The sequence below is a fragment of the Oncorhynchus kisutch genome, linkage group LG17 (assembly GCF_002021735.2).
Source record: "Oncorhynchus kisutch isolate 150728-3 linkage group LG17, Okis_V2, whole genome shotgun sequence".
NCBI classification, from domain to species: domain Eukaryota; kingdom Metazoa; phylum Chordata; class Actinopteri; order Salmoniformes; family Salmonidae; genus Oncorhynchus; species Oncorhynchus kisutch.
Window position 1 is genome coordinate 10300089 of NC_034190.2, and position 15283 is coordinate 10315371.

General features: G+C 43.6%; 1 protein-coding gene across 2 annotated transcripts in view; it reads left to right on the plus strand.

Moving 5' to 3' along the window:
• The window catches only part of LOC109881751 (zinc finger transcription factor Trps1), a 226975-nt gene that overhangs the window by 49724 nt on the left and 161968 nt on the right, over positions 1 to 15283 (plus strand). For both annotated transcript variants that reach the window (XM_031795093.1, XM_031795094.1), the window contains exon 4: positions 2668 to 3920. In XM_031795093.1, the coding sequence (XP_031650953.1) occupies positions 2668 to 3920 (1253 nt within the window). The remainder of the gene's footprint in view (positions 1 to 2667; positions 3921 to 15283) is intronic.

Genomic DNA, 15283 nt, shown 5'->3' on the forward strand with positions numbered 1-15283 from the left:
ATAGGACTGTAGTAGTACTTCATAGGACTGTAGTAGTACTTCATAGTACTGTTTCAAGATTGCAACAAACAAAGTACAGTCATTTATGACAATCCCTCTAGTAAACACAAGCCCCATTTTTTCCCACTTACAAACCCCAAACTGTGTTAAAATACTAAATGTTTTATACATTTATATTTCATTCCATCATAGACATCTTCTGGTATTTCATTGTATTTATTTTATTGCTAATATTTCAGAGGACATTTGGCTTGACTGAGTAGGCCAGTCATATAATACAGGTCTATGTAGCTAATCTCTTCAGGCAGGCTTAGGAGCGACCCGCTCTGTTTCAGTCATTTTATTTGGATTTGTTTTACTTAACCTTCATTTAACTAGGCAAGTCAGTTAAGAACACATTTTGATTTGCCAAAAGGCAAAAGGCCTTCTGTGGGGACGGGGGCTGGGATTAAAAGTCATTTCTCATCTTCTAGAAAATGACACCAGGTTGCTTTAACCACACACCAGGATCAAGACCTACCTCTTACACACACTGGATAACCTTCCCATTATAGAATGTCTCTGGCTCCGGGATATTTCACACAGCAACACTTATGTTTACGATTTGAGCCATATGTTGGAGACTTGGAGGTCAAGGTGCGTAGGTTGTTGAAATTCAGGGAACATGTTCGATTGCAAGGTTGGTTTGGTTTTGTTGCGCTTACCAGACAACAACCTTGACTGCTGGATCCCTGCCAGGCACTCTCGGTGTTCACGCTTGCACAAGCATCGAAAATACTTGGAAATAGAGATTGGATTTGTTGCGTATCATTAGGAAACAGGTGTTTCTTTAGTAGTATTCTGATATAAACCCCTTCGTTCTATCACACTGCTTCTGGTTGGCTGCATTGTCAACTTGATCATCAAAACGATCTCAAGTTTGCCATTTCTCTTCTTTAATAACACGAGGGAATTCATATTTGATAATGTCTAATAAACATTGTTATACAGCACGTCTTACCATATAAAGCAACTGCTCTTACTCCAGGTGTTCTAGTCTGATCTATCAGCTGCTCTTACTCCAGGTGTTCTAGTCTGATCTATCAGCTGCTCTTACTCCAGGTGTTCTAGTCTGATCTATCAGCTGTTCTTACTCCAGGTGTTCTAGTCTGATCTATCAGCTGATCTTACTCCAGGTGTTCTAGTTTGATCTATCAGCTGCTCTTACTCCAGGTGTTCTAGTCTTATCTATCAGCTGCTCTTACTCCAGGTGTTCTAGTCTGATCTATCAGCTGCTCTTACTCCAGGTGTTCTAGTCTGATCTATCAGCTGCTCTTACTCCAGGTGTTCTAGTCTGATCTATCAGCTGCTCTTACTCCAGGTGTTCTAGTTTGATCTATCAGCTGCTCTTACTCCAGGTGTTCTAGTCTGATCTATCAGCTGCTCTTACTCCAGGTGTTCTAGTTTGATCTATCAGCTGCTCTTACTCCAGGTGTTCTAGTCTGATCTATCAGCTGCTCTTACTCCAGGTGTTCTAGTCTGATCTATCAGCTGCTCTTACTCCAGGTTTTCTAGTTTGATCTATCAGCTGCTCTTACTCCAGGTTTTCTAGTTTGATCTATCAGCTGCTCTTACTCCAGGTGTTCTAGTCTGATCTATCAGCTGCTCTTACTCCAGGTGTTCTAGTTTGATCTATCAGCTGCTCTTACTCCAGGTGTTCTAGTTTGATCTATCAGCTGCTCTTACTCCAGGTGTTCTAGTCTGATCTATCAGCTCCTCTTACTCCAGGTGTTCTAGTTTGATCTATCAGCTGCTCTTACTCCAGGTGTTCTAGTCTGATCTATCAGCTGCTCTTACTCCAGGTGTTCTAGTTTGATCTATCAGCTGCTCTTACTCCAGGTGTTCTAGTTTGATCTATCAGCTGCTCTTACTCCAGGTGTTCTAGTCTGATCTATCAGCTCCTCTTACTCCAGGTGTTCTAGTTTGATCTATCAGCTGCTCTTACTCCAGGTGTTCTAGTCTGATCTATCAGCTGCTCTTACTCCAGGTTTTCTAGTTTGATCTTTCAGCTGCTCTTACTCCAGGTGTTCTAGATTGATCTATCAGCTGCTCTTACTCCAGGTGTTCTAGATTGATCTTACCCTAGGTGTTCAAGTTTGATCCCTAACATCTCCTTATCTGCTCAAATCAATTAATAAAAAAAAACATTCTAAACGGAGCTATACCTCTCTGTAGACATAGATAATAGATTATTTCGATCATACGCTTTTATCTTCCTTCCTGGTATCATGGCCTTTTCGTGTAGCTTATTGTCTGGGTGGGTGATGTCATTTGTTTTGTTTTTTCAGTGCCTGTGTGACTGACTCACACGTCTCTGTTTATATTCAAATATATATATGTATATATATATATATATATATATATATATTTGCACACAAGAAAAAAATTGAAAACAATATGATCAGAATTAAAAGACAAATGAACATTGAGCTCTTTCAAATATTTATTACAAAAAATAAAGAGTAGATGATTTATTTTTATTTTTTACAGATTGTTACGAATAACAGATTACAAATAACACAAAGGAAAACATAAGATAAAATAAATCAGGGGAAGAAAGTAAATACATTCAAGTGAAATGCATAATCAACACGAGTTACAGAAGTTTCTTTCCTCATTGTGCTCCAGGTGACGCTGGGAGATACCTTCATCGGCATCGGGAGGAAGACTCCGGACTGTCAGGGAAACACCAAGTACTTCCGCTGCAAGTTCTGTAACTTCACCTACATGGGAAGCTCCTCAGTGGAGCTGGAGCAACACTTCCTGTCTGCCCACCCCAACAAGATGAAATCCCAGCCCCCGCCACTGCAGAACGACGACAAGCTCTCGGAAGGGAAGGGGAACTATGTGATACGGGGTGGTGGCGTGGAGGGGGCGGAACCGGGAAAGTGGGAGAACCGGGTGGCGGTCCGTGCGGAGGACGACTCGGTGGCTGGCTACTCCGTCCCCATCCACGCCACAGACTCGCCGGGCTGGACGGGGGCCGACGGCGGGGCCACAGACTCACCTGCCTGGACGGGGGCCGACAGCAGGGCCACAGACTCACCTGGCTGGACGGGGGCCGACGGCAGGGCCACAGACTCACCTGGCTGGACGGGGGCCGACGGCGGCTCCACAGCGGTGGCCTATTACTGGTGTAAGTACTGCAACTTCAGCTGTGAGTCGCCCAGCTCACATCGCCTGCTGGAGCATTATGAGAGGAGACACAGACAACCTGGAGGAGGAAGAGGGGGGACCAGGGAGGGCAGCCCAGCCAAGAGGGAGCGAAGGAGCAGCAAATCCAGGGACGGAGAGAGAGACCCCCACAGCCGGAGGAAAGACAAGACAGGAACAAGTGGCTCGATGGGCGCAACGGACCCGGAGACGGTGGTGACCAGCTACAACTGCCAGTTCTGTGACTTCCGCTACTCCATGAACCACGGGCCTGAGGTTATTGTGGTGGCGCCTCTGCTCCGCCACTACCAGCAGGCCCACAGCATCCACAAATGCACCATCAAGCACTGCCCGTTCTGCCCGCGTGGCCTCTGCAGCCCTGAGAAGCACCTGGGGGAGATCTCCTTCCCATTTGCTTGCAGGAAGAGCGCATGCTCCCACTGCGTCCTCCTTTTCCTCCAGCTGTCCCCCCAGGGTAGCTCCCCAACTCCCAGGCCCAGCGTCACCCACCTGTGTGACCAGTGTCCCTACGCCACCAGCGACATCGACCTGCTTCTGCTGCACTACGACAGTGCCCATGCCACCCACGGCGTGCTGGAGGTCAAGCCCGAGCAGGAGGGAGCTGAGACGGGGAGGTACTCGGCCCCTAAGGGCCCTCACGGGGAGCACTCATGCACCAAGTGCCATTTCATCACAGATGTGGAGGAGGAGATCTTCCGTCACTACAGGTGAGTAGTGGGGAGTTGAGTTGAGTATGGAGATAGAATGTTATTAGAAAGACAAAATATAATACATGTGCAGAATTCTTGGAACTCCTTGGAACTCCTTAGAACTCCTTAGAACTCCTTGAAAATCATTGGAACTCCTTAGAACTCCTTAGAACTCCTTTGAACTCCTTAGAACTCCTTGAAACTCCTTAGAACTCCTTGGAACTCCTTAGAACTCCTTGGTACTCCTTAGAACTCCTTGGAACTCATTGGAACTCCTTAGAATTCCTTAGAACTCCTTTGAACTCCTTAGAACTCTTTGAAACTCATTGGAACTACTTAGTACTCCTTGGAACTCCTTAGAACTCCTTTGAACTCCTTAGAAATCCTTGGAACTCCTTAGAACTCATTGGAACTCCTTGGAACTCCTTATAACTCATTGGAACTCCTTAGAACTCATTGGAACTCCTTGGAACTCCTTAGAACTCATTGGAACTCCTTGGAACTCCTCATAACTCATTGGAACTCCTTAGAACTCCTTGGAACTCCTTGGAACTCCTTATAACTCCTTGGAACTCCTTATAACTCATTGGAACTCCTTAGAACTCCTTGGAACTCCTTGGAACTCCTTGGAACTCCTTAGAACTCATTGGAACTCCTTAGAACTCCTTGGAACTCCTTGGAACTCCTTGGAACTCAATAGAACTTCTAGGAACTCATTGTGATGTCCCATTTTACTCAATGTTCTCTTGCTGCCCACCATGTTGTAGTTAGTCGACCGGTCGAGTACTTAAAGGTTTGGAAAAATACATTCTTTAGGACCGTTCTTCTTATCTTCTTAACCATAGAACATACAGTAAACACACCATGTTGACATATGTATACATTGGTATGGTGCTCGATATAATGAATATGAGGTTGACAAGTGGTCAATGGACTTTTAAGGTTTGGTTCAGCTTCCTATTGAAAACCTGATTATCATTGGTAATAATGTTAGTTTAGTATGGTATCATGCATCATGGCTCAGTGCTAGGATCCAGCTAGTGTAAGCATTGTTGACATTGTTCTTAGTTCAATTTAGGGTTATGAGATTATCTGTTTTTGTGACGTTGAATAAGTAAATCCAGTTTTGCTCATAATGAACAACAGACTTGCACAGTCACACCCAGTACATGCAGTTAATCAACTTAAGGGAATCAATAGTGAAATGTTAAAAGTCAGGTAATTCTGTAACCCCTCTGTGGGTTTTGATTTAGTCTTGCCTTTGGCAGGTGTGGATCCGTGTGTTTGTGTGAGTGTGAGTGTGTGTTTTTGTGTGTGTACGCATGTGTCTATGCATGCGTGCATGTCTCCCTTGTGTGCGTGTGTGTTTGTCTGAGGACAACTGCCCCTGAAATCAGGAATTGCACTCTATTGCACTCTGTAATACCTCCACATAAGATATCAATTACATTAAACCAATTACATTCTGTTTCAGCTCAGCCGCCTGTTTAGATTCGGCTGTTTTGGAATGTATTGATAGAAGTGAGTCTTGTGCAGTGGCTTGATCCATATGTCCACTTGAAGCCTTTACAGATACAGAGAGCTGAGAAATCAATAGGTGGGTTTAAATGCAACAAACCGTGTCTTCTCGGGATATATTAGATGATTCTACGCTGAGTCCAGGAAAACATATTTATACTAAGTTAGCCAGCAGGTCGGGAGAAACATATTTATACTGAGTTAGCCAGCAGGTCAGGGTAAACATATTTATACTGAGTTAGCCAGCAGGTCAGGGTAAACATATTTATACGGAGTTAGCCAGCAGGTCAGGGTAAACATATTTATACGGAGTTAGCCAGCAGGTCAGGGTAAACATATTTATACTGAGTTAGCCAGCAGGTCAGGGTAAACATATTTATACTGAGTTAGCCAGCAGGTCAGGAAAACATATTTATACTGAGTTAGCCAGCAGGTCAGGAGAAACATATTTATACTGAGTTAGTCAGCAGGTCAGGGTAAACATATTTATACTGAGTTAGCCAGCAGGTCAGGGTAAACATATTTATACTGAGTTAGCCAGCGGGTCAGGAGAAACATATTTATACTGAGTTAGCCAGCAGGTCAGGAGAAACATATTTATACTGAGTTAGCCAGCAGGTCAGGAGAAACATATTTATACTGAGTTAGCCAGCAGGTCAGGAGAAACATATTTATACTGAGTTAGCCAGCGGGTCAAGAGAAACATATTTATACTGAGTTAGCCAGCAGGTCAGGGTAAACATATTTATACTGAGTTAGCCAGCAGGTCAGGAGAAACGTATAAAGCCTGCCCTTTTCTTCGGTTGTTAACTTTGAGTTTGGCTTTTTTAAACGTATTTAGTAGTCTTTGTCAGTGTGATTAATTCAACCTATCACTTGTTGAAGGCTGATTTTCTGCAATGCTTTTAAAAATGTCACCTCTCTAGACAAAGTCCAGCTCATTCCTCGCTGTAGGGGTGAATGGTTGCTAGATCTAATCCCTAAACTGATCATGTAAAAATATGTCGTTCTGCCCCTGAACAAGGCAGTTAACCCACTGTTCCCAGACCATCATTGTAAATAAGAATTTGTTCTAACCCAACTTGCCTTGTGAAATAATTAAAAATAAAACCATGTTTTACCCCTAGCCTCTCCAGCTCAGACCCCCCAGTCCTAGACCAACACTCCCTTGTTTGCTTCTATCTATACAGTGTACAGCTCCCTCCTTCTCCCCCTCCTCCCCCTCCTCCTAATCCTCAGAGAGAGGGGCACCGGCAGCCCAGTTACCAGTCGTGCTGGGCCAGAGTTTCCTTTTCCTCTGTGATGTCAGAGGGATCTGTCCGTCACACTGGTGGGATTCAGTTCAGTTCACCTCACAGCTCCGCGCCGACCAGGCCCTCGTTAAATACCCAGTGTTGAGTGCGTTCACTGGTGCATAGCTACGGGAGTTTCATTTCATAGTGCACAAATTACATCCACTCAATACTTTTACATTGGGTTTTTAGCCCCCAAAACCTGTTTATTGTATTTAAAAAATCTATAAAAGCATTTGAATGTATTTTAAAGAGTGCAGATACTCCAATCACATTGAGTACAGTGGTGCTATACCATCAGTAGTGCCATACCATCAGTGGTGCCATACCATCAGTGGTGCCATACCATCAGTAGTGCTATACCATCAGTGGTGCCATACCATCAGTGGTGCCATACCATCAGTGGTGCCATACCATCAGTAGTGCCATACCATCAGTAGTGCCATACCATCAGTGGTGCCATACCATCAGTGGTGCCATACCATCTGTAGTGCCATACCATCAGTAGTGCCATACCATCAGTAGTGCCATACCATCAGTAGTGCCATACCATCAGTAGTGCCATACCATCAGTGGTGCTATACCATCAGTAGTGCCATACCATCAGTAGTGCCATACCATCAGTAGTGCCATACCATCAGTGGTGCTATACCATCAGTAGTGCCATACCATCAGTAGTGCCATACCATCAGTGGTGCCAAACCATCAGTGGTGCCATACCATCAGTAGTGCCATACCATCAGTAGTGCCATACCATCAGTAGTGCCATACCATCAGTAGTGCCATACCATCAGTAGTGCCATACCATCAGTAGTGCCATACCATCAGTAGTGCCATACCATCAGTGGTGCTATACCATCAGTAGTGCCATACCATCAGTAGTGCCATACCATCAGTGGTGCCATACCATCAGTAGTGCCATACCATCAGTAGTGCCATACCATCAGTGGTGCCATACCATCAGTAGTGCTATACCATCAGTAGTGCCATACCATCAGTAGTGCCATACCATCAGTGGTGCCATACCATCAGTAGTGCCATACCATCAGTGGTGCCATACCATCAGTAGTGCCATACCATCAGTAGTGCCATACCATCAGTAGTGCCATACCATCAGTAGTGCCATACCATCAGTAGTGCCATACCATCAGTGGTGCCATACCATCAGTAGTGCCATACCATCAGTAGTGCCATACCATCAGTAGTGCCATACCATCAGTAGTGCCATACCATCAGTAGGGCACTGCTGGCCTTACTGGGTGGATAGGAACATTAGCCTGCTGGCCTTACTGGGTGGATAGGAACATTAGCCTGCTGGCCTTACTGGGAGGATAGGATCATTAGCCTGCTGGCCTTACTGGGAGGATAGGATCATGAGCCTGCACTATTTAGGAGAGATATCACACTTGGCACAAATGATTGTCTGGAGAGAGAGAGAGAGAGAGAGAGAGAGAGAGAGATAGAGAGAGAGAGAGGATTTATGACTTTTGTACTTGAACTATTTGCATATCGTTATAACACTGTATATAGACATAATATGACATTTTAAAAGTATTTTATTATTTTGGAACGTCTGTGAGTGTAATGTTTACTGTACCTTTTGTTTTGTTTATTTCACTTTTGTTTGTTATCTTCTTCATTTGCTTTGGCAATGTAAACATATGTCTCCCATGACAATAAAGCCCCTTAAATGTAAATTAAAAATTGAGAAGGAGAGAGAGGGAGTTAGAGAATGGAGAGAGAGAAGGTGTGAGGAAAGAGCGAGGTCAGGAGAGAGAGAGAGAGAGAGAGAGAGAGAGAGAGAGAGAGAGAGAGAGAGATAGAGTTAGAGAGAGAGAGAGAGAGAGAGAGAGAGAGAGAGAAAGATACATGAGAGGGAAACAGAGAGAGAGGAGAGTGAAAGAGAGAGAGAGAGTAGAGAGAGAGAGAGAGAGTGGAGAGTAAAAGAGAGGGAGAGAGAGAGCGAGAGAGAGACATAGAGAGAGAAAGTTGGAGGGAGAGAGACACAGGGAGAGAGATAGTTGGAGAGAGAGAGGTACAAGAGTGAAAAAGAGAGAGAGGGGGAGAGAGAGAGTGGAGAGTAAAAGAGAGGGAGAGAGAGAGAGAGAGAGTGGAGAGTAAAAGAGAGAGAGAGAGAGAGAGAGAGAGAAAGATACATGAGAGGGAAACAGAGAGAGAGGAGAGTGAAAGAGAGAGAGAGAGTAGAGAGAGAGAGAGAGAGTGGAGAGTAAAAGAGAGGGAGAGAGAGAGCGAGAGAGAGACATAGAGAGAGAAAGTTGGAGGGAGAGAGACACAGGGAGAGAGATAGTTGGAGAGAGAGAGGTACAAGAGTGAAAAAGAGAGAGAGAGAGAGAGGGGGAGAGAGAGAGTGGAGAGTAAAAGAGAGGGAGAGAGAGAGAGAGAGAGTGGGGAGTAAAAGAGAGGGAGAGAGAGAGAGAGAGAGAGGAGAGTGAGAGAGAGAGAGAGTTGGTGGGAGAGAGAGACAGAGGGAGAGAGAAAGTTGGAGGGAGAGAGACACAGGGAGAGAGATAGTTGGAGAAAGAGAGGTACAAGAGTGAAAAAGAGAGAGGGAGAAAGAGAGACAGAGAGAGAGGGGGAGAGAGAGAGAGAGAGAGAGAGAGAGAGGAGACAGAGAGACAGAGGAGAGAGAAAAGGTTTTAAAGGGTCATAATAAGTGAATGTGTTTGTGTCTGGAAGTCCTGGCTGCAGAGGAGGCTCTGTCTTTATTACTCACTATAACTCCCCTCTAATTAAACCATGGAAAACAACCACTGTCTCTCAGGTTGCACACTTGTCCGTTTATTCTCATGAAGCTGTCATTGATATTGTATGTCGTCTGTTTTCTGCGCTTGGAGGAAAAGTTGTTTTATATTGAAAAAAAACTGCGCTATGCTACCCCAAAGAATAGGTGCTTTGGCTGTGTGTGTGTTTCTCTGTGTGTCTCTGTATCTCATTTTGTGTATGTTCATGAGAGTACATGCTAGATTTGACGCATTGTCGTGTATGGTAGTGAGTGTATATGCTCATACACGTTGGGAGTCGGATGCATATTGTTGGATGCACTGCCTTGAAAAACTACAGATGTTCAGGACGTTCATTAGAGGCTGGCCTCTTGGCCTGGTGCAGCAGGCTTTAGAGATGTAAACAGTTCAGATAATCAGAGAAGCCTGCAGAGGCTAAACACACACACACACGCACGCACGCACACACACACACACACACACACACACACACACACACACGCACACACACACACGCACACACACACTTTATACACCAACACAATACACACACCATGGTTTCTGTTAGGAAAATGTGGCACTGGACATTTGACCAGCAGCATTTTCATTTACCGAACATTTGAGATATTTACCGGACCCCTATGCGTTGGCTGCGTAACCTGATTAGGGTGTCTACCCATGGTGATCAGAATGACAGAAATCACATGTAGTTTACGGTAATTCCTGTTAACAGAACATGCAAGTCGAGGATTTAACGATGTGCGCACCTTCTTTAAAAATTCTGATGTTAGTACAGTATTTCCCAACCTTTTTAGGGTTACTGTACCACCAACTAAGTTCTGAAGTACTGTACCACCAACTGAGTTCTAAAGTACTGTACCACCAACTGAGTTCTGAAGTACTGTACCACCAACTGAGTTCTAAAGTACTGTACCACCAACTGAGTTCTGAAGTACAGTACCACCAACTGAGTTCTAAAGTACTGTACCACCAACTGAGTTCTGAAGTACTGTACCACCAACTGATTTCTGAAGTACTGTACCACCAACTGAGTTCTAAAGTACTGTACCACCAACTGAGTTCTAAAGTACTGTACCACCAACTGAGTTCTAAAGTACTGTACCACCAACTGAGTTCTAAAGTACTGTACCACCAACTGAGTTCTGAAGTACTGTACCACCAACTGAGTTCTAAAGTACTGTACCACCAACTGAGTTCTGAAGTACAGTACCACCAACTGAGCTCTAAAGTACTGTACCACCAACTGAGTTCTAAAGTACTGTACCACCAACTGAGTTCTGAAGTACAGTACCACCAACTGAGTTCTAAAGTACTGTACAACCAACTGAGTTCTAAAGTACTGTACCACCAACTGAGTTCTGAAGTACTGTACCACCAACTGAGTTCTGAAGTACTGTACCACCAACTGAGTTCTGAAGTACTGTACCACCAACTGAGTTCTGAAGTACTGTACCACCAACTGAGTTCTGAAGTACTGTACCACCAACTGATTTCTGAAGTACTGTACCACCAACTGAGTTCTGAAGTACTGTACCACCAACTGAGTTCTGAAGTACTGTACCACCAACTGATTTCTGAAGTACTGTACCACCAACTGAGTTCTGAAGTACAGTACCACCAACTGAGTTCTAAAGTACTGTACCACCAACTGAGTTCTTAAGTACTGTACCACCAACCGAGTTCTAAAGTACTGTACCACCAACTGAGTTCTAAAGTACTGTACCACCAACTGAGTTCTAAAGTACTGTACCACCAACTGAGTTCTAAAGTACTGTACCACCAACTGAGTTCTAAAGTACTGTACCACCAACCGAGTTCTAAAGTACTGTACCACCAACTGAGTTCTAAAGTACTGTACCACCAACCGAGTTCTAAAGTACTGTACCACCAACTGAGTTCTAAAGTACTGTACAACCAACTGAGGTCTAAAGTACTGTACCACCAACTGAGTTCTAAAGTACTGTACAACCAACTGAGTTCTAAAGTACTGTACCACCAACTGAGTTCTAAAGTACTGTACCACCAACTGAGTTCTAAAGTACTGTACCACCAACTGAATTCTGAAGTACTGTACCACCAACTGAGTTTTGCTCTGCCCGGAGGACCCCTGAAGTACCCCTTCATGTGCATGTTACCAGTAGGTCTATGATCTCATGAGTCTTCTGAAGTACTTCCTGTGGACAGACTATGTAACCCCATTGCACCCCTGCTTGGGAACCACTGTGTTAGAATAACTGACCACATTTACTTTTTCTCAGCCAACAAGACAAGTAATGAACAGCAAAATGACTAACCTGTGTCAATCTACTATCCCCCATAGTAGAAACGTTGACCTATTCTATTGGTCAGCTTGTCGAGAAAGAAAAAGCCTATTCCAAGCAGACTCTGGGACAGTTGTGGGACGATAGATCCCAAGTTCATACAACCATTAGGCCAAGCCTACATAAAAAAAACAACGTTAAAAATCAATGAGTCTGATGCAACAGATCAGAACGTTTACCTTCAAATGTTGATAAACTATTATTTCTTCACATTATTAGCACAGCAATGTACACAAGGCAGGAGGCTACAGTCAAATGTTCATTATGCAATTAGTGGGAAAACACTGTAAAAAAAATTGAAAGAAGGGAGAACTAATATGCAGCAACTACATGAGTTGTTAATATGATCACACTTGTTCCTTTGGCTACTGGACAATACATGAAAGTTGATATCAAATAAGTGCCTCCACTGATATGGTCCGATTTTGGCTACTTTGAAGCAAGGTAAGACATGCCTTATAATATGAAACAAAATGTTGAGGTTTCAGACAATTAAGTAGAAACAAAAAAAAAAGTCCTCTCACTGTCAACTGCATTTATTTTCAGCAAACTTAACATGTGTAAATATTTGTATGACCCTAACAAGATTCAACAACTGAGACATAAACTGAACAAGTTCCACAGACATGTGACCAACCAAAATGTTATTATGTGTCCCTGAACAAAGGGGGGGGGGGGCGTTCAAAATCAAAAGTAACCGTCAGTATCTGGTGTGGCCACCAGCTGCATCAAGTACTACAGTGCATCTCCTCCTCATGGACTGCAACAGATTTGCCAGTTCTTGCTGTGAGTTGTTACCCTACTCTTCCACCAAGGCACCTGTAAGTTCCCAGATATTTCTAGGGGGAATGGCCCTAGTCCTCACCCTCCGATCCAACAGGTCCCAGACGTGCTCAATGGGATGGAGATCCGGGCTCTTCACTGGCCATGGCAGAACACTTGACATTCCTGTCTTGCGGGAAATCATGCAAAGAACGAGCAGTATGGCTGGTGGCATTGTCATGCTGGAGGGTCATGTCAGGATGAGCCTGCAGGAAGGGTACCACATGAGGGAGAAGGATGTCTTCCCTGTAACGCACAGCATTAAAATAGCTTGCAATGACAACATGTTCAGTCCGATGATGCTGTGACACACCGCCCCAGACCATGACGGACCGTCCACCTCCAAATCGATCCTGCTCCAGAGTACAGGCCTCGGTGTAACGCTCATTACTTTAACGATAAACACAAATCTGACCATCACCCCTGGTGAGACAAAACCGTGACTCATCAGTGAAGAGCACTTTTATCCAGCCCTGTCTGGTCCAGCGACGGTGGTTTTGTGCCCATAGGCAACGTTGTTGCCGGTGATGTCTGGTGAGGACCTGCCTTAACAGCAGGCCTGCAAGCCCTCAGTCCCGCCTCTATCAGCCACGGCGGACAGTCTGAGCACTGATGAAGGGATTGTGCATTCCTGGTGTAACTTCGGCATTTGTTGTTGCCAACTTGTACCTGTCCTGCAGGTGAGATGTTCGGATGTACCAATCCTGTGCAGGTGTTGTAACACATGGTCTGCCACTGCGAGGACGATCAGCTGTCTGTCCTGTCTCCCTGTAGCCCTGTCTTAGGCGTCTCACAGTACGAACATTACAATTTATTGCCCTGGCCACATCTGCTGTCCTCATGCCTCCTTGCAGCATGCCTAAGGCACGTTCACACAGGAGCAGGGACCCTGGGCATCTTTCTTTTGGTGTTTTTCAGAGTCAGTTGAAAGGCCTCTTTAGTGTCCTAAGTTTTCATAATTTTGACCTTAATTGCCTACCGTCTGTAAGCTGTTAGTGACATGGGAAACAGTGTTTAAACCCTTTACAATGAAGATCTGTAAAGTTATTTGGATTTTTACAAATTATCTTTGAAAGACAGGGTCCTGAAAAAAAGGTCTGTTTAATTTTTTGCTGAATTGATGTTTTTAAAATACATACTGCTTCCAGCTCATTGCAAAGTGGTGTGTGACACGCTGATGACGCCAGCCTTCTGTTGCCTATGCTTTTGCTGTGTGACAGATTTCCCGCTCAAAAGCCTCTTTATCTGTATGCTGTATGCGTATAATAAGTAAGATGCATAAGGAATATGCTGTACACACGCACCAATTTAATTCCACTAAATTATGCAAATGAACCTGTATACCGATAAGCATGACCTGTCAAATGTATTTCCATCAATGAAGAGGATTAAAAACATTATTTCACACTGGGAATTTATTTATTATTTTCGCGGTGCCAATTCTATTTTTAGGCTTTCCTATATATATTTTTTTAATCAGACAAAAGCCGACTGTTACCGGAAAACCCTAACCTTGACACACCAACATGTTTATTTGGTATAAAACAATCAGTGTTGTACGGTGTAATACTTTGTCAGTGGGAAATCCTAGAATGCAACAGTACAAATTCATTCCTGTAGATGTAATTTCCTGTATCCCAAAACAATAGCGGTAATTTGTTTCTAAGTTATTGTTTTTGTTTGTTTTGTTTGGGTTTCAGTTGGGGTATAATCAGATTAGAGTCACAGAGAAGTTCTCTATTCAACAATGTAGTTATTCTTAGTGGTCATGTGTGTGTGCGTGTAAGTCTGAAGAGATGAGGCTATGGATGAATGGCCACACTCCAAGCTCTCTTGTTGATGCTGGTAAAATAAACAGGAGTGGGCAATGCAGTTGTGTTTATTTATTTGGGCACCAACGCATACGTTGGGTGTCTCTATGGTGACGTGGCTACATCAACAGGAAATGAAAGCAGTGTGTTTCTGGAGTGATGCTTCATTGTGTTTCTGTGGAAAACCCAACTGCTTATTTAGCTGAAGTTTTCATGTGAATCATAATGATTGGTCAATTTGATATATGATGATTGGAGTTTGGAGAATGCATGTGAATCATAATGATTGGTCAATTTGATATATGATGATTGGAGGTTGGAGAATGCATGTGAATCATAATGATTGGTCAATTTGATATATGATGATTGGAGTTTGGAGAATGCATGTGAATCATAATGATTGGTCAATTTGATATATGATGATTGGAGGTTGGAGAATGCATGTGAATCATAATGATTGGTCAATTTGATATATGATGATTGGAGTTTGGAGAATGCATGTGAATCATTATGATTGGTCAATTTGATATGATGATTGGAGGTTGGAGAATGCATGTGAATCATAATGATTGGTCAATTTGATATATGATGATTGGAGTTTGGAGAATGCATGTGAATCATAATGATTGGTCAATTTGATATATGATGATTGGAGGTTGGAGAATGCATGTGAATCATAATGATTGGTCAATTTGATATATGATGATTGGAGTTTGGAGAATGCATGTGAATCATAATGATTGGTCAATTTGATATATGATGATTGGAGTTTGGAGAATGCATGTGAATCATAATGATTGGTCAATTTGATATATGATGATTGGAGGTTGGAGAATGAATGTGAATCATAATGAT